This window comes from Cervus elaphus, chromosome 28 (genome assembly GCF_910594005.1).
Source record: "Cervus elaphus chromosome 28, mCerEla1.1, whole genome shotgun sequence".
NCBI classification, from domain to species: Eukaryota; Metazoa; Chordata; class Mammalia; order Artiodactyla; family Cervidae; genus Cervus; species Cervus elaphus.
In genome coordinates this window covers 26,304,703-26,324,775 of record NC_057842.1, presented here as the reverse complement: position 1 = coordinate 26,324,775, position 20,073 = coordinate 26,304,703, and the positions used below count along the sequence as shown (strand labels likewise).

Genomic DNA, 20,073 nt, shown 5'->3' with positions numbered 1-20,073 from the left:
TTCTTGATCTGCATGTAGATTCTCAGGAGGCAGATCAGTTGGTTTGGTATTTCCATCTTTTGAAGAATTTTCCACAGTTTGTTGTGATCCACACAAAGGCTTTGGCATAGTCAGTAAAGCAGAAGTATATGTTTTTCTGGAACTCTCTTGATTTTTCTATGACCCGTTGGATGTTGGCAATTTGATCTCTTGTTCCTCTGCCTTTTCTAAATCCAACTTGAACATCTGGAAGTACATGGTTCACGTACTGTGGAAGCCTGGCTTGGAGAATTTTGAGAATTAGTTTGCTAGTGTGTGAGATGAGTATATTTGTGTGGTAGTTTGAACAGTTTTTAGCATTGCCTTTCTTTGGGATTGGAATGAAAACATTCCTTTTCTAGTCCTGTGGCCACTGCTGAGTTTTCCAAATTTCCTGGCATATTGAGTGCAATACTTTCACTGCAACATCTTTTAGGATTTGAAATAGCTCAACTGGAATTCCATCACCTCTGTTAACTTTGTTCATAGCAATGCTTCCTAAGGCCCACTTGACTTCACATTTCCAGGATGTCTGACTCTAGATGAGTGATCACACTATCGTGGTTATCTGGGTCATGGAGATCTTTTTTTGTATAGTTCTTTTGTGTATTCTTGCCACCTCTTAATATCTTCTGCTTCTGTTAGGTCCATACCATTTCTGTCCTTTATTGTTCCCATCTTTGCATGAAATGTTCCCTTGGTATCTCTAATTTTCTTGAAGAGATCTCTAGTCTTTCCCATCCTATTATTTTCCTCTATTTGCATTGATCACTGAGGAAGGCTTTCTTATCTCTCCTTGCTATTCCTTGGAACTCTGCATTCAAATGAGTATATCTTTTCTTTTCTCCTTTGCCTTTAGCTTCTCTTCTTTTCTCAGCTATTTGTGAGGCCTCCTCAGACAACCATTTTGCCTTTTTGCATTTTTCTTGGGGGTGGTCTTGATTACCACCTGCTATACAATGTCATGAACCTCTGTCCATAGTTCTTCAGGCACTCTGTCTATCAGATCTAATCCCTTGAATCTATTTGTCACTTCCACTGTATAATCGAAAGGGATATGATTTAGGTCATACCTGAATGGTCTCTTGGTTTTCCCTACTTTCTTCATTTTAAGTCTGCATTTTGTGTTGGTGGTACAGTGGTTCAATTGCCTTATCCCAATATGCTTAGTTAATGATCACAGTTCATTTTTGGTGAGAGTAAATATTTGATTTACTAGTATAAGGCCAAAGAATTATGAGTAATTCAAATTGTCGAGATTGGGTTAAAATGCAAGATAAGCACTGTACAATTTTTGCAATACATGGCAAAATGAACTAATGATTTAAAGCAATAAATTATATTCCTGAATTAGTTTTAATAACTAAATAACCTTTAAGTGGTGAACAATTTTTCTTATTACTAGACAAACCCTTCAGTGGAATGCTATGGAGGGAAATTAAAATCTAAATTGTGGAATTAACATAGTTGATCTTTATGTTCTTTCTAATCCTGGGATTCTAAGAAATAAGAATTTCAAAGAATTCTTTGACCTACAAATAAAAAGGGTAATGATTTGTCCAGAACTCTGATCTTGGTTATACATATGTTTAAATCTTATTCAAAATGAACATTTGGGATTTAACTAAGAAGCATATCAAAAAAGGAAAAACTGTTAAGTCTCTTCTGCCCATACACTTATGGATTTGAGCAAGAAAAAAGCATAAAATGAAATATTTTGTTTGGGTAAAGAAAAAACTCGCAATTCTAAGTTTCAGTTGTTTTATAAATACTTCTTTGAATTCACCCCTTGATAAGTATCTCTAAGCAGTAAGTCAGTATCCTCCTTGGCACACAGTTGACAGTGCATGTGTTTGTGGGTATATGTGTTTGGCTAAGAGAATTCAAATTAATTTTCTATTTTAAATCTGCTAAGTGTAACAGAAAAAGTATGTGAAGTTAAACTGAGTAATGTAAATAGTACATTTTAGTGGTCCCAGATGAGTCATACAAGATTCATGATTCTCTTGGGAAAGAGAAGAAAATGAGAGAATCAAATCTCTGCAAATAAACTGAGCTAAACTTTTATATTTTTGGAAAGTATATTGTACAGTGATTTTAAGGAAATCATGTACATTCAGAACTTAACCTTAAGAACCAAACTACTGATGCTGAGAAATCTAAATTCCTCCAAACTGACCCAAACCCAGGACTTATTTTCTAAGAATCTAAGATGAGGAATGTGTGTGTGTTTGCAAGTGTGCAAATGTTTGAGTCACAGTGATCAAATAGATGTTTCCCCAAAAAGGATCTGATCAAAATTTTTGAGACAACAGCCCTATTCCGCTACTACCGGTGGTTAAATACTTCCCAGCAAAAAGTACTTATCATTAATAGAATCATTTTTTTAAATAAGCAGTTTAATTGAATACTTGCTAAAACCCTGTATATAAAACATATATACAAACATAGTAAGAGTTACAGTTGATTTATTTTTTATTGAATGATTTCTAACAGATTCATGTTATAAAACAATATCACTTGTATGAAATTTCAGCTATTTTCAACACCATTTACAAAATCACTTTTTCTAATAATCTAGTCATTTATTCCCTTTGCATACTAGACAAGGGTATAACTTCTTATTACGGAAAATAATAACAAGTAAAATAACTTTTAACTCAGGCAGAATCAATGACTTGGGTTTGTTCTAGAAGAAGTGTATGCATCCTTGAAACTGCCAGGAAGAACAGCCCAGAAATCAGGGCTACAGCTCCTAAGTTTTATAGTGCACTCAGTTACAGATCACGAAAACCCTTTAAACACAGTGGCCTAAACTAACCCACTTATGTGTCCGGAAGATCCCCTGGAGGAGGAAATGGCAACCCACTGCAGTGTTCATGCTGGGAAAATTCCATGGACAGAGGAGCCTGGTGGGCTACAGCCCATGGGGTGGCAAAGAGCCGGAGACGGCTAAGCAACTGAGCATAGCACAGCGTCTCACAAGTCATTCTGCAAATATCTGTTCATCAAAGAGATAGTATTCAGGGCCTACTCTGAGTTTTGCCCCAGGGCAGTCACTGGACTCTTGTCTTCTGAGACTGCCATGATGGCCCAAGTGAGGATATAGCCTTGGTCCCTAGTAAAAACAATCAGAATTTTAAAAGAAAATTATATTCATAAATTATACTCATCTTGTTAAAAGGACACATATAAAAATCCCCTAATCAGAGAAATCACCAATAATATGTCTGTGGCCCTATTAAGAAAATAACTTCGTCAAGGGGATGAAAGGGCTTTTCCTTGAAAAAGACGTAGATTTCCTTGTCCAAAACTGTAACACCTCATTCATAGGAGATTGTGTGGCATAAAATGACGCAGGCTTTCAATACCTGATGGTTTATAACTTTTCAACGGTCTTCCCTATGCATACCTGAAAAGTCCATATTTTTAATACGAGTTAAAAACTTGAGATCTTAAAATGTTTCAACTTCCCTATTTTTAAACTAAATTTATTTCATAGAACAAAGTATTTCTCCCATAAATAAGAACACTTCAGTTGGTATTTTTAAGGCAGTAAAATAGTTAATAGTTTTATTTATAAATTTTTCTGTTCCTTGTAATTCTTAAAACAAACCCAAAAGTTTCTTAGACCCAACGGAAAACGCAATATAAACAAAGAGGGATAGCATAGGCTGAATGGGTCTATCTCAGAGTAGTACAGAGTGTGCTGTAAATTACTGCCTCAAATTTGATTGTAGCCATGTGATTGTCCACTTCTGTATATGCAGTTTCACATTTAATATGCAACCAGCACCCTATAAGCCTCTTTTTAGAGTAGGACCCTGAGAGTTAGTCCATTGAGGAATCACATAATATTCATGCTTGAAATTTTAAAGTGTCCAATCTTTAAAAAGGCAGAAAGAAACAAAACCTATCCCACAAATGAAACTTATCACCATGTAAAGAAGAATATACACTTGGCATTAAAGTACCCCTCTAGTTTCAAGATGTATACCTACACATTTTTTAAAAATGTATGAATAGCTCCTAATTTTGAAAAAGGAAACATTAAAAATATTGAAATGCTACTGATAGGGTTCAAGTCCAGGCAAAACCTATGAAATGATCTTTGCTACAATAAATCAAAACTGCTTTTCTCTGCCATGTCCGGATCATCGACGACCTCATTTCGGGTATCTGTTAGCCGTGGGTACAACTGGCATCGTCCCCATGCATCCAGAGGCAGATCTGGGCATACTTGAGGGGCGTGATGCGCACGGCCACGTTGTAGTCCTTCTGAACACCATGCACGTCCACCCACTGGTGGCCGGAATAGATCGCGATGATTTTGCGTTTCCACCTCTTTTTGTCTGGCTCTTTCAGACGCAGATACACCCCGGAGCCAGTGGAGCCTGATTCGGCATCGCAGTATTGATAGAGGAGGTCATTGGACTCATCAGACACGCTGCAAAACCGGTAGACTAACTGATCTGCCCTGTCCTGATCAAAGCCGGAGAAGTGGATCATCCCACCAGGCAGCTTCTTGATGGTGGGGCTGACTCCCAGCTCCATGTATTTCTTCTTGTGAGGGCGCTTCAGCTCCAGAAGGGCGTAGTCATAGTCCAGGGCTGGGTCTCCGCTCTTTCCTCTAGCCCAGCCCTTGGGGATGTGGGTGTTCTTGACCCGGGTCCACTGGAAGGAGGGCCTCCCGTCAGCAGCTCTCTGACCCCGAGCAGATCCCTTTCTCCTCCTTCCAGCCTTGGCTGTCTCCTTCAGACTGTCTTGGCTCCCCTCTCTTCCAGCACCACTCACTTCCCTCCTGTTCCTCCTAGACCCCCGACGTTTCTTGCCACCACCTTTATTTCTCATCTTCAGCAAGCCTACTCTTAGCTTTTTGCTGCCTTTGATGTAGTCGGTTCCATCGTGGACACAGTGGGCAGCGGTTAGGACATGGTTGGGAGAGATGAGAATGCCACTGCAGCCTGTGGAGAGCTTCACAGCCGTATTGAAAGGGAAATTGGTCAAGAATTTCTTGTCCAAGATGCTGAACCTGCTGTCGGTGCCGTACACCTGTCTCTTTCTTCTCACGGGTGCTCCTTGTGAGGTGAGGTTTTGAGTTGGCTCAGGGACCCAACCTTGAACTTTCACCCTGGTCAAGGTTCTGCTCCCATTCTCAAAAACAGTCTCGTAGGAGAGCGAGTCTTCCAGGTCAGAAAGACTGGGGGCTGGGAGATCTTTCTGGCATTCGATGCCACACACTCGATTTAACACCATCTTAGCATCTGCCTCAAAGGCGGGGCTGGTGAGATGGAAGGTCCTTTCACTGACAAGCCGGGGTATTTTTCTCACGTGCCACATAAAATCCTGTTCCATTTCAGATCCATCGATGAGGGTCCACCCAAGGGTGAAAAGCATCAACCCAAAGAGCATAGTTCCCATTGTTCTTCTATCTTGTCCTTTAAAACAGAGAAAGAAAGAAAAAAAAAAGAAGCTTTATGCTTTTTGTCTTATCGGGGTAGAGTTGCTTTACACTGTTTTGTTAGTTTCTGCTGTACATCTGCATGAGTCAGCCATAGGAATACATATGTCACCTCCCTCTTAGACCCTCAGCCCCAGTCCCAGCTGCCTGGGTCCCCACAGAGCACTGAGCTGAGTTCGCTGGGCTATACGGCAGGTTCCCACTGGCTATCTGTTTTACGCATGGCAGCGCACATACATTAGTCAGAAAGAAAAATAAGTACCGTAGATGAATGCATCTAGTGGAATCTAGAAAAATGGTACAGATGAACCTATACTGCTTTCTGTTTAAACGTTAATTACCATTCATTTGGATCTTGAGTCCTAAATGTAGCTTCACCACTAAGAGGAGTCCCTGTTTTCACTGTACTTAGATTGTACTGAGATTAGATAAACACCATACTAGGCAGGCCCCTACAGACATCCAAAATCAGTAAATCTGATTTCACTCAAACTTCCCTCCGCCAGCACTAATCCCCATGCATCCCACCCCTGCCTACCATCTTCCCCTCTTCCTCTCCAGACAGCCCAACACAGGGGAGAAGAAGAGGGGCAGATGGGGTCCTCTGGTGCCTAAGCCACACCCTCGTCCTTCCAAGGTCTCCTGCAAGCTTATCTGCAGATGATTTAGAAATAAAGATAACGACAGATATCTGACACTGTCCCTGAACTTAGCGTCTTAATAAAGGCACGGATCATAAATTCCTCATCTCTAGAATGTAAATGACTAGCACAGAGCTCAAAAAAGCATTCACTGGAAAAAACTTTTTTTAAAAAGGCCTTCACTAGAATACACTGTATTTCTCTGAATCACAGCTTGCAGACCAAGCTGATTGATGGTGCAATTGAAATCATTAAATAATAGAGCCTTCTCTGGCAGTCCAGTGGTTATGACTTCACCACCTCCCCATCCCCACCCCCCAGTGCAGGAGATTGGTCAGAGAGCTAAGATCACACATGCCTCACAGACAAAAAAAACAAAATGTAAAACAGAAGTGAGCCTGTTATACAGAGTGAAGTAAGTCAGAGAAAAACAACTATCATATACTAATGCATCTATATGGAATGCAGAAAAAGGGTGCTGATGCAGGTCAGGAATCGAATATTTGCAGGTCAGGAATAGAGATGCAGACATAGAGAACAGACTTGGGACACAGCAAGGGAAGGAGAGTGTGGGACGAATTACAAGAGTAACATTGAAACATACATTATCATATATAGCTCAGCTGGTAAAGAATCTGCCTGCAATGCAGGAGACCCCGGTTCGATTCCTGGGTCGGGACGATCCACTAGAGAAGGGATAGGCTACCTATTCCAGTGTTCTTGGGCTTGCCTTGTGGCTCAGCTGGTAAAGAATATGCCTGAAATGCTTGGAGACCTGGGTTCGATCCCTGGGTTGGGAGGATCCCCTGGAGAAGGGAAAGGCTACCCACTCCAGTATTCTGGCCTGGAGAATTCCTTGGACTGTATAGTCCATGAGGTGGCAAACAGTCAGACACGACTGAGAGGAAAAAAGAAAAAATGGGAAGTTGCTGTATCACACAAGGAACTCAACAGAGTACTCTGTAATAGCCTGGAAAAGTGGGATGGGGTCGGGAGGAGGTTCAAGAGGGAGGGGACATATATACACTTACGGCTGATTCGCATTGTATGGAGGAAGCCAACACAATATTGTAAAACAACTATCCTCCAAATAAAAATAAATTTTAAAAAAGTTTAATACAACAAACATCATTAAAAAAAACTTCAAAAATGGTCTACATTTAAAATTTTTTTTAATTCATCAGATAATATTCTAAAATATTCAGTAGAAGTTTTAGAAATAAATAAAGGCGCTCCTTTACTATTGAGCTGCTTTGATTTTTTTACAAGCAGAACCCCTTGTCATAAAGAGTACACAGCACAGGCCGTTTTATTCGAAAATAAGAAAAATGTACCCTGTTCTTTTTAAAAACGAAGTTGTGCTTGGAACTACCACCCAAGCAAAGCAATATACAAAAATGCGTTATAGTGGCATTTTACTGGGTATTAAAATTGTTAAGAATTTATGGACCACAGGCGATTGTCGTGGATTTACCACTTGGGGGAGCACGATCGTGATTAAATCATAGGTTTAATGGGACCCTTTCATCATGGGTCTCATCACCTGAGAGCCATTGAAAGTTTCCAGTACTTGGCGTATTGTATAATATCTCGTCTATTATTTACATCTTCCTGCCTCTTTTCCTGCTTCCCTGGGTTTGCTGGTATGTAAATCTCTTCCTAGAACTGCTGTTTGTCAGTTATTGCTTTGTGAGAGTAAGGGGGAGTGTAACATTCTTTGGAGCAGCAATTTGGAAATTTGTGAGCTATGTTCCAAGTTGTGTTTAACTAATAGTTAACACATCCAGGCTTAGCAAATGCTTTGCACTCTGTATAAAGCAGAGTCAGGTCAAGGTTAGTTTATGCCTACAATACCTTCACTGTCACGGCTTTCTGATAAGCTTTTGCATGGAAAAGAAAGTTAATACAGAATGTCAGGAATGGCCCACAAACCAGGGTACACCCCTAAGATCCTGAGCACTGGCAGGAAAAGCAAAAGTTGCCTCTGATTCAGAGCCAAATAAGGGCATCTCGTGACACAACAGAGTTCATCTTGCCATATCCAAGTATGGAATTTTATTAACAAACTAATAACATTCTTCTGATAAAACAAAAACATATAGTACATTAACCTCTTTGTTGTTTAAACATGATCTGTTCATCAAAACATGATATAATTATTTTGAATCATTATATATTAAAACATCTTAAGCAAGTATAGAATAATCTTTACTTCTACTTTAGAATAAGCTTTACCATTTTTTTCTGTTTGCTCACACTTGAATGCTAAGTAATCGTGATTCTGGTGAATATTAAACTGCATTGTTTGCCTAATAGCTTGTACTTTATTTTGGAGACAGGGCATTCTTCTGTAGACTGATGGTTATTGTCCCCCAAATCAGTAAAGTATACTTCAGAAAAAATCCATACTCATGTACAATATTTTCTAATCATTACCATGGCAAATTTGATTTTACACAAAACAGTAATTATATTGTTAATGATTTTGTTGAACCACTTAATATTTTGTACCTCCTATGCAGTTTTCATAATGAGTATTTCATCCATTTTATTTAATTGGATTGGAATGAATAAGGCTAACAGTTCAGTAACTACTGAGATCTTGAAATTATATGTTTTATTGAGTAGTTCCCAAGATGAAAAGTTGTCTTTCCCTCAAAAAGAAATGCTAAAATCAGTTATTTGCTGCCTCTTAGTTTATCAGCAGACCAAAGCAGATGATTTTTTAAAAGATACATATATATTTTTTTATATATTTGATCCTTAGCAAAATGTCAAACAAATTTTTTGGTATAGGAAATATTTTTAAAAATTATTTTAAGTTAACCCTACATGATAACAGCCATTCATTGTATACTTAATATATGATTACATTAAAGACTGAGTCAGCCAATTATCTTCATTTAAAACCTACAGAGAGTCACGTTGTACATTTTGACATTTGATAATAGTGATCTGTGGAGTAATAAATGTGTCAAAGGCATTCCCAAGCAAAAGAAAGAGCATCTAAATCTAGGTACTGTGGTATTGCTCACATATTTCTGTTTTTGTTTTCAGTACTGTTTAATTTAGCCTTGCAAGTTTTCAGCTACTTAGGACTTAGGCAGAATGCAAATACTGAATTATAATTGACAAGATGGTTTTTTACTATGCAAACCACTGAACTGGAATATGAATCAAATTCCCCTGTTCTTTACCAAATAAAACATGTGCCCTATGCATTAATTCTGTAGGCAGACTTTTAAGAGCCACATGTAATGGTTAATTTTATGTGCTAACTTGACTGGGCCAGAAGTTGCCCAGATATTTTGTCTAATATTGTCCTGGGTATGTTTGGGAGGGTGTCTCTGGATGAAATTAACATTTGAATTAGTAGACTAAGGTGAGCAGATTGCCCTCCCTAATGTGGGTGGGCCTCATCCAATCAGTTGAAGGCCTAAATAGAACAAAAGGGCAGACCCTCCTGTGAATAATGAGGAACTCCTCCTTCCTGACTGCTCTGAGCAGGGACATTGTTTTTTGTTTTTTTCCCCCTGTCTTTGGCTTCAAAATGAAACACAAACCACTCAAAAGAATATTTTTACTTTGTTAGTAGGATTCTATACTTGCATGTTGCAGAATAAACTCTGTCACATCAAGGAATGCCCAGGTTGTAGTCCTCAAACCAGCAGTGTCAGCAACCCCTAGGAACCTGTTAAAAATGCTCATTCTTAGGACCCGACCCAGACCTACTGTTCAAAACTCTCCAGGAGGGATGTGGGTTCCCAGCTATGTATGTTTTAACCAGCCCTCCAGGCAACTCTGATACTCACTACAGTTTCAGAACCACAGCAGCTTGAGATCCTCCTCAGAAGGTTTTTCCAGGGATGACTTAACCAGGTTCCACATGACCCCTGCTTCCTCACTGTGTACAAAGTAAATTTATTCTGAACTTCACGCTTTTCCTGTGTTAGCAACAGCTATTACAGAAAGATCCCCTTGAGTAGGAAATGACATCCCATTCCAGTATTCTTGTCTGGGAAATTCCATAGTCAGAGGAGCCTGGTAGGCTACAGTCCATGGGGTCTTAAGGAGTTGGATATGACTTAGCAACGAAACAACAACAACAACAATATTGGAAGATTCAGCCTTTGGTAGGGAAAAAAAACATACTTTCATGTAAGTGATTTAATAATACATCTGAAAATATTCAAATTCAGTAGGTTTGTCTGTAATGCCTCCAACATCCAGTGCTACAGATGATGCAAGAGCATCAGTTGGCCAGCCCTGGCCGGTGCCTTTTGAAGGACTCAGCTGCAGCGTAGCACAGGAATGAAAGCCATGCCCACATCTATCCTTGGGCATGGGAAGGGCAGAACCTTGTCATATGACCTCAGAATCACAGTAATAAAGGACATGGGTTTAGTCTAATTTGGCCTGTAATTTCAATTTGGACAAGTGTCTCAGGACACTTTCTTTTGGAAAATCTAAGTTTGTCTCGTGGTAAAATGTCAGTGTAGTGTAAATGATAGCCCTTACTGATAGAGCAAGCCACGGCTCAATGGAAACATGGACAGACACCCGTCATCCCAGAAGCACTAACTAAAGAGACACGGCCCCGGCTGTGGAGCAGCTATAGTATTTTGAAAGCTTTAATGTCTCTTGTTTTCCCTCAACCTCCTCCTTTTTCCTGTCTTCCATTGTAATTGTGACCTTCCCTGTCACTTTCCAGATGGCTTGGATTTGGGGCTTCAAATTCTAGTTTTGGTTAATGAAAGTGAGGTTGCAGTTATGGTCCTCACCATGAGTCAGTGTACACATAGCTGATTATGGGTTGGACCATGGAGATGGATGGAGCGAAAGGGAATTAGAGAGGAAAAAAGGAATACCAGCATTCGTAGACAAACTTTTACTGATGGAGCAGATAGTATTCCACATTTGTGCCTGGTCTATACTGTTAACAGAAATAACCACCTGTAACTACAGGGGATTAGTTGCTCTTGCTTTTGTTTGTTTCCTCGCTTATGCTTTCTTAGAAATGTGAATGCTGATAAGTATTTAGAATATTTGGATTTCTCTACCAGCATGGTAGTTATAAGGGCAGACCAAGGAGTAAGAAGACCTGGGCTAAGTCTCATCTTCACCACTTATTAGGCATCTGAATTTGGGCAGTTCATTAAGATCAACGAAGTTTCTGTTTCCTCATCTGCAAAGTGGAGATAATAGTAATTTCAACTTCATAATTGTGAGAATTAAATATATTGATATATGCAAAGAATTACCATTGAGCCCAGAGCATAGACACATTCAGTTATAAGTTCTTTTATATTGGGTTGGCCTAAAAGTTCTTGCAGGTATTTCCATACACGGTTATGGAGAAACCAAAGTTTTTGGCCAACCCAATAGTTATTATTCTACTTTAGCAGGTAAATTAATATCACTTTAAAACAGTTAATTATATAAGGCAAAGTTATAGCACTTTTGGTTTTCTAAAAAGTCAATTTTACACTCAAATATTTTTATTTCAGGATAGTTTCTGACACACTCTGAAAATTCCCTTTTTCTTTGTTTTGGTTTTTGTTCAAGGACAGCTTCATTTTAGAGAAGTCCCAAATGAATGCTTTCCTAATTACTCATTTCTATGAATATCTGTGGCTTTGTAATATATTTTTCTCATTGCTATTAAACTTAAGTGTAATTAAACATTACCCGGCCACAGAACATTTGAGTTGCATTTCCTATGTGTTATTTTAAGCCTGGACCTACCCTAAGAATTCTGGAACTGCAACAGGCCTTCAACCTAAAAAGAAACAGTCAATAGCAAAATAATTACTCTGAGGGAGCAATTTACAATGAAAACAAAACCAAACTTTTCAAGTGAACCTATTCTAAAGTATATAGCATAGCATGACATAATAATATTCTCAGGCTCAGTTTCTCTTTTATTTTTTGGTTTATTACCCTTTAAAGTTTACATTTTAACTTAAGTAGGGCAGGCAGATGAAGGAAAGATGAGATACTTGCTCACCATATTAAATATTTTGAATGAGGTTTTTTTCCGTATATGAACAAGAGCTGATTTACCATCAAAGATCTGTACCAGGTCATAGAGTCACTAACTTGGTCCCTTCTATTCACCTGGTCCCTTGTAACAGACAGGGAGGTAGTTGTCCAAGTTCATGTGTATAGTTTGCTGCCATGGGACATAATTTTGCATTAATCTGTCAAACACTTTGTGGGGGCTCAGTCAGATCAATGGCCTTGTAGGACCAACATCAGCTTCTACCTTCATGCATGTTTGGACATAGCAATGACTGCATAATCGCTTTTGACAACTTCCCTGTCTTTAGCCATTCGTGATCCCAGCCACCTGCCCCTCCCAGCACCACTGCCTACACCCACACACGTGCATAAATGTGAAAACACACTCCAGCCATCTCTCTTCCTCCACTTTCATTCTCCCCCTGCTCAGTCAAGACTGACACACGAGGGATAGACCTCATGGTCTGGATCTGCAGACAGAACTGCTGGCTGAGGCAAAAGGCCGGGGCAGGAGAGGAGGGGCATTACTAGTGATAGCAGACAGCTAGAAAGTGAGCATTAACTGCGTTAGGTTTTAGAGAATACTTGTAAATCTTTCATACGTCACTTTCGTGTAGGCACAGGAGACTCAGTATTTTATAAAGTTCAATTCCCGGTGCAGTGAAGCCCCAGAGAAGGTCAGACACTAACTAGAGCACTGCAATGGAGGCAACATTTAAAAAAAGTGGGCGATCAGGATGACAGGAAAAGGAATAGGGTTCAATGTGTGACCAAGAGGGACAGTGAGAACTGGGATGCTTCAAGGATGGTGGAGGCAGTGGGGTCTGAAGTCAGACCAATTTAAGTCCACTTGTGACTTCTTAGCACTATGATCCATGAGGATCACTTAATCTCCCCAAACCTTATTTTCTACAGTTGTTCAACAGGGAATAATACTTTGGAGTATTTTTGTGAGACACAAATATCATTATGTTGGTGCAAAAGTAATTGCGGTTTTGCATCCTTGAACTTGGCCATTTGATATTGGAATACATTCTTAAATAAATGTGGTTATGTTATACATCATTTTAATGTGCATTTCTCGCTTTGTTTTTTTGCTAATGAAATTACTTGCTGTTTATTTTATATTTATTTTAGACTATAGAAATGATGTCTAAAATGTCATGTCTGCCATATTCACTTGACCTCTCACCAACCACCTACCACTTTTTCAAGCATCTCAACAACTTTTTGCAGGGAGAACACTTCCACAACCAGCAGGAGGCAGAAAATACTTTCCAGGAGTTTATCAAGTCCCGAAGCACAGATGTTTATGCTACAGGAATTAGCAAACTTACTTCTTGTTGGCAAAAATGTGTTGATTCTAACGGTTCCTATTGTGATTAATAAAGATGCATTTGTGCCTGGCTATAATGATTTAAAATTCACAGTCTGAAAACTGCAATTACTTTTGTACCAACCTATACATAAACACAATGCCCAGAGAACAGTAAGCCCTCAGCAAATGGCAGCAATTATTATTATTAGGATCAAACACTAAGAGTCATGGTAAATATTTATGAAGGATTTCATGCATCTCTGACTGCTGTGGAGCTCACCGCAGTACGCCAAGTCCAGGCCGACCTCGTCTCATTGCGCTTCGCTGCAATTCACAGATACTGGGATTTTTACAAGTTGCCACATGGCAACCCCGCACTGAACAACTCTCTAGGTGCATTTTTCCAACAGCATTTGCTCATTCTGTGTCTCTGTGTCACGTTTTGGTAATCCTTTATTATTTGTTACAGTGATCTGTGATTGGTGATCTTTTGAGGTTCTTATTGTCATTGTGTCGGGGGCACCACAGACCACATGCACATAAGACAGTGAACTTAGTAAGTCTTGCGTGTGTCTCGACTGCTCCACTGACTGCCCTCTCCCCCAGCTCTCTCCCTCTCCTCAGGTCTCCCTGTTCCCCAAGACACAGTTTGAAATTAGGCCAATTCATAACCCTACAATGGCCTCGAAGCGTTCAAGTGAAAAAAGAAGAGTTGCATATTGCACCTTAAATCAAAAGCTAGAAATAATTAAGCTTCATGAGGAACGCATGTGGAGAGCGGATACCATCGGCTGAAAGCTAGGCTTCTGGGCCAGTGAGCCAAGTTGGGAACTCAAGGGAAATTTTCTTGAAGGAAATTAAAAGAACTACTCCAGTGTACACGCAAATGATAAGAAAGCAAAACAGCCTTATTAGTGACAGGGAGAAAGTTTTAATGGTCTGGCCAGAAGAGCAGACCAGCCACCACATTCTTTTACTCCAAAGCCTCAGTCAGGAGCAGGGTACTAACTCTCTTCAATTCTGTGAAGGTTGAGAGAAGTGAGGAGGATGCAGAAAAAACTCTGAAGCTAGCAGAGGCTGTTTCACGAGGTTTAAAGAAAGAAGTCATCTCCACAACCTCAAAGTGCAAAGTGACACAGCAAATACTGATGTAGGAGCCACAGCAAGTTATCCAGAATATCTAGTTAAGATCATTCATGAAGGTGGCTACACTGACAGACAAATGTTCGATGCAGATGAAACAGCCTCCCTATTGGAAGAAGATGCCGTTGGACTTTGATATCTAGAGAGCAATCAATGCTTGGCTTCAAAACTTCAAAGGACAGGCTGACCCTCTTGTTAGGTGCTAATACAGCTGGTGACTTTCAGCTGAAGCCAATGCTCGTTTACCATCCTGAAAATCCTACAGCCCTTAAAAATGAGGCTACATTTACTCTGCCTGGGCTCTATCAGTGGAACAGCAAAACCTGGATGATGGTACATTTCTCTACGACACGGTTTGCTGAATAGTTTAAGCCCACTGTTGAGACCTACTCTCAGAAAAAAGATTCCTTTCAAGATATTACTGCTCATTGATTTTCAATTTTGAGAACTGTAAGTTATGTTTTCCTTGATAATGCACAAATGTTTGTAAGAGATGAACTGATTCTAAGTAACTGAATCTAATTAAAATGGAATCTTAACCCAGAAAAAAAATATTGCTGCTCATTGATGTACCTGATCACCCAGGAGCTCTGAGAGAGATGAACACAAAATGCATATTGTTTTCATACCTGCTAATACAACATCCATTTTGCAGCCCACAGATCAAGGAGTCATTATGACTTCCAAGTCTTATTATTTAAGAAATGCATTTCATAAAGCTACAGCTGCCACAGATAGTAATTCCTCTGATGAATATGGGCAAAGTCAGTTGAACACTTCTGGAAAGGAGACACTATTGTGGGTACCATTAAGAACATTCGTGATTCATGGAAAGAAGTCAACATACTAACACAGTTTGAAAGAAACTGATTCTCATAGCTGACTTTGAGGGGTTCAGGTCTTCAGTAGAGAAAGTGGGTCAGGTGTGGTGGAAACAGCATAGGGGAACTAGAAGGAGAGGTGGAGCCCGAAGACATGACTGAATTACTGCAATCTCATGAAAAACTTTAATAGATGGAAGAGTTGCTTCTTACAGATGAGCAAAGAACGTACTTTCTTGAGATGGTGAAGATGCTCTGAAGACAGTTAAAATGACAACAATGGATTTAGAATATTACATGAACTTAGTTGATAATGCAGCAGCAGCGTTTGAGCGGACCAACTCCAGTTTTGAAAGTTCTCTAGGTGGGTAAAATGCTATCAAACAGCATTGCATGCTGCAGAGAAATCGTTCCCAAAGGAAGGGTCAATGAACGCAGCAAACTTCATTGTTGTCTTATTTTAAGAAACTGCCTCAGCAGCCACCACCCTGCTCAGTCAGCAGCCATCAGCATTATGGCAGGAGCCTCCACCAGCAAAAAGATGGACTTGCTTAAGCTCAGATGATGGTTAGCATTTTTAGCAATAAAGTATTTTTCAGCTGTTATATGCATTGTTTTTTAGACATAATGCTACCACACAGTTAGTAGACTACAGTAACTTTTATATGCATTGGGGCACCTTGCTTTATTGCAAAATCCGCTTCTTTGTGGTGATCTAGAACTAAAGCCACAGTATCTCCAAATTATGCCTGTAACAGCTCCCAAGAGAGCCACACCTTAATCCCCAGGACCTGGGCCTGTGTTCCTTACTTGGTAAAGGAGACTTTGCAGATGTGATTTAGTTAAGGATTGTGTGATGAGATTAGCTTGGGTTACCCAGGTGAGCACAATGTAATCACTTTTAAAAGAAGCGGGCAGGAGGGTCAAGAACGTGAAGAAGCTGTGAAGTTGGAGGCAGAGGTCAGGGTGGGCCGAATCATAAGCTACGAAATGCAGTGGCGTCTAGATCTTGCAAACGGTAAGGAGACGTTCTCTCCTGGAACTTCCAGGAAAAAACTGCAACCGCTTTGACCCTCTTTGGACTTTGGGCCTTCAGAACTATAAGGTAATGTGTCGTTTTATGTCACTGAGTTTTTAGCAGTTTGTTACAGCAGCAGTAGGAAATGAATACACTCAGGTAAAAAAAAAATTTGGATTGTCTGCCTAGGATGTTTAGAAAGGAAGTAGTAGGGGAAAACACTGTCTAGGTTAGAGACGTAAACATAAATGAAAATTTTCATTTTTAGAAAAATTATACAACATGCAATTTTAGAACTAAACCTTGAAGATTATGATAAAACCCTACAGTGACATGGAGTAGTATTTCTAGGCTGACTGGAGAACTGGAACCAGGTAGATAAATTTGTTTATTCAACAAAAGCATACAGTGTTTACAATCCTATGCATCGTTTCAAAGCCTCTTTCCTTGTTTAAGAATCTCTGTGATAAATCCTCTTTAGTCTTTAAGTTGAACTTAAAACCTTCTAAGATATCTTTCAACATTAACGTTCTAGCTTAAATCACAAAGGAAAAAACACAAGTCACTTCCTTATCAGCGAGCCTCAAGCAGTTTAAATTCCTAGAGTAGGAACTTGCCTGCTATCCCTACTGCTACCACTAGGAGGCGAAGCTAGCCTGCTGTCTAATCTAAGCTCTCATTTAAATGGTTTACATTCATTAAGCTACAAAATCAAATTTAGTTTAAAAAAACATGTAGGATTCATGGGACGGGGAGAAGTCTAACTGGTTAATAATATACTAGGTTGTTGTCACATGTGGAATTGATCACGTTTAGAAAACCCACCTCCAGGCCACAGAGCCCATCCTGAGGAGCTGTGGGGCTGATGATGATGTCTACAGCCAGATAACCTTCTGGCAGGTGGGTTCCCAAAACCTCTGCCGTGTCAGCACACTTCCAGTGTGATCTCCAGTGCCGCTAAACAATCCCCAAAGGTGCGGCAGTTCACTTCAGCATGAAAAATCTCCAGCCTGCCAAATTTTTCACATGTCTACCAAAGACTTCCTAATCCATTTCTAAAGGGTAAGCTTGCCTACGCTAAAAATAAATGGCAAGGAAGTTCATTGACAATGTGCCAGTTTCTGTTCAAAATACGATAGCACCATCGTCAAGTTTAGTTTCAGGAATGAGACAGAATAATTAATGTCTGCTTAAAATTTTTGGCAGTAGTGGAGGGAAAGGAAGACGGTAAAGTTACACAGTTGATGATTTTACAGTAACCCACAACTTCTGTTTCTCATCACAATAAAAAAAGAAAAAACTCCTCTTTGTTTTTTAAGTTATTTTTCCAGGACCTGTACACTTCAATTTGTGCAAAGCATATGCTGTGTGTAAATCGAATTTGGGGTGAAAGGCACTAAGGAAGCCCCGAAGGGAAGTCTCTGCTGACTCTCACCCACTGACGTAGGAAATGCACAGCATATGGCTCCTGACTTGTTTTCTATCTTGCAAGTTGGCCTTTGAAAGCAAAGCCTATCTGTGACTGCATTAGGTTTGCTACTCTTCAGGCTTTAAAGCATCTTATGATCTCTGTATTTTTAGCTAAGCAAACATCTGTTAAAGTTTCTAAAGCTTTTGAAAATATTCGTTAAGCAAAGTCATAAAATAATAACTTTCATACTTTGCTATTTCCAACCTCTCATCTCAGATTTCTCATGTGCAAAGTTAACCCAGTGAGGTAGCTTCAGTCTTCGAAATTCTGAATCTCATCCCACTGTTAAAATGCAATATGCTTGCCATGGATAGTTGAGCATTGGGCAAAGATAAATAATTAACTCACATTAGCAATTGATTATTTTAACACAATGAGCACATTCTATGTGCCAAGCACTAGACTAAACAATCTCACATTTGAAAATACAGGGAAGATTCTTAAAAGCACAACAGTTGCTGAGCTGTCTGGAGGAAAAATAAGAAAGAGTATCCATGACCAACTTCTTCTCACATTAAACGAGCTCTTCTAGTATTTCCTAATAAAAATAAAATTCCATATGATGCTGGGGCACTACTTTCAGGCTGAGATGTCTTATTTGGCTGGAATTTTAACCTTCTCTCTTCTAAATTATAAACCAGATTCTAAGCATAGTTCTCCAGGCAACAGCACATGACTTTTACAATTCTCTGTGGAGACAGGCGCACTTGGGATAAAATGAGAATTAATTTCAGAAGTGAGAAAGGTTAATAGGGGAGAAAAACCACCTAGATAGGATATGCAGCTTCTTTCAAATCAATGACAGTGTGAAAAGGTCAGAGGAATCAGGCAGGAAGTGTTTCTACAACTTTTCAAAAAAAAAATTTATGACAGAAAATATCAAAAGTAGAGGGAAAACTATGAAATAGAAAATTATAATTTCTCTGTGCCCATCACCCTGCAGCAACAACTAGCAATATTTTGCCAATCTTGTTCCAGTGGTCTCCCCCTGCGCCCCACTTTTTTTTTTTTTGCTAGAGTTTTTTTTAGAGCAAGTCCAGGACTTTTCAATTTCATTTCATCTTCTCACTTTAGAGTGTTTTCCACTGCTCCTTTCGCTGACCTGTGCAACCAAGTTGATGAGAGAGCAAGAGATTCCTAGCTTTCATAGTAACCCTGCCAAAGAGGCTTTCAACCAGAGTAGACCTTCCAGGAATGCATTTTACACCTTTTTCAATGGCATCTGTTAATAATCATAAAAATAAAGAGGGTCCCCTCTGGTAGTGCTTAAGTAAAAAGAATTCCATTTATATTCCAATGCAAACACTTTTACTGTTAAATATTAACGGTGCAGAGGCCAGCACAAAGAATTGCTTACTTGCAAGAGCCGTTCTTTGATGGCTTAAAAGTGCTAAGTTTGATCTCTACCTTTAGCGCCCTTCAAAGGAGCTCTCCCTGGGGTGGGTCCTGCGTTTCTCAGGAACACTTCTAGGTTCTGGGGTCTTGCCCTTTCTTGGGGGAAAAGGGGGCTGGTGAGGTGTCTCCATCCTTACCTGCGAAGCTTCCTCGGTCCTCAGGGGCGCTGCCCAGCTCGAATCAAAGTGTCCCTAAGGCGGTCACCAACGCTGGCGAGGCAGGAGAGTGGGGTGGGGCTCCGGGACAGCGCGAGTCGGAGCCGGGGCGCCCGGCCGCCGTCCGCCAGCACCGCCGGGAGACTGTGGGGAGGTGGGCGGCGAGCTGAGCGCCACGGCCGCGAGATGGGAGGGGAAAGGGGGCGTGGATGCGGGCGGACGCTGGGAGAGGTGAGGGGAGAGGAGGCGGCGGGAGGCGAAGGGGAAGCAAGAGAGACGCAGGCCTGGGGAGGGTTTACTAAGAGTTGCGCCTCTCACACCAGCATCTCTGCCCCCCAGCATTAGAAAAAATTCACGAGTGAGTTCATAAGGGCTGTCTGTCGCTCTGATCGTCTGCATCCCTTGAGCAGTATCCAGAAGATACTCCCAAGTGTGTGTGTGGTGGAACTGGGGGTGATCAGAACTGTTTGTGTCCCAGTCCCCAGGCACGAATTTAGACGCCAGCTGTCTAGAACCAGGGCGGTTTCCACAACCCCATCCCAAGCCCGTCTCCATCTGGGACCTCGCCTCCCGGGACACGCTCTCCACCAAGCAAATCCTGAGTCTCGGGC

The 20,073-nt window shown here is 40.4% G+C and overlaps 1 protein-coding gene across 3 annotated transcripts; it reads right to left on the bottom strand.

Annotated features, from left to right (window-relative positions):
- Nucleotides 1–2,469: 2,469 nt before the first annotated feature.
- On the bottom strand, nt 2,470–19,826 carry PRSS35 (serine protease 35). 3 transcript variants are annotated; one of them, XM_043890263.1, is made up of 3 exons: nt 19,445–19,826; nt 11,866–11,899; nt 2,470–5,456 (listed from the first exon to the last, which is right to left on the bottom strand). In XM_043890263.1, exon 3 carries the CDS (start codon nt 5,437–5,439, stop codon nt 4,201–4,203), a length of 1,239 nt encoding a protein of 412 aa, XP_043746198.1. In that variant the 5' UTR covers nt 5,440–5,456; nt 11,866–11,899; nt 19,445–19,826; the 3' UTR covers nt 2,470–4,200. The 3 variants fall into 3 exon arrangements, with proteins under 3 accessions (XP_043746198.1, XP_043746197.1, XP_043746199.1); XM_043890262.1 differs by lacking the exon at nt 11,866–11,899 and having other exon boundaries at nt 19,445–19,822; XM_043890264.1 differs by lacking the exons at nt 11,866–11,899; nt 19,445–19,826 and adding an exon at nt 9,933–10,019.
- Between the last annotated feature and the right edge of the window lie 247 nt (nt 19,827–20,073).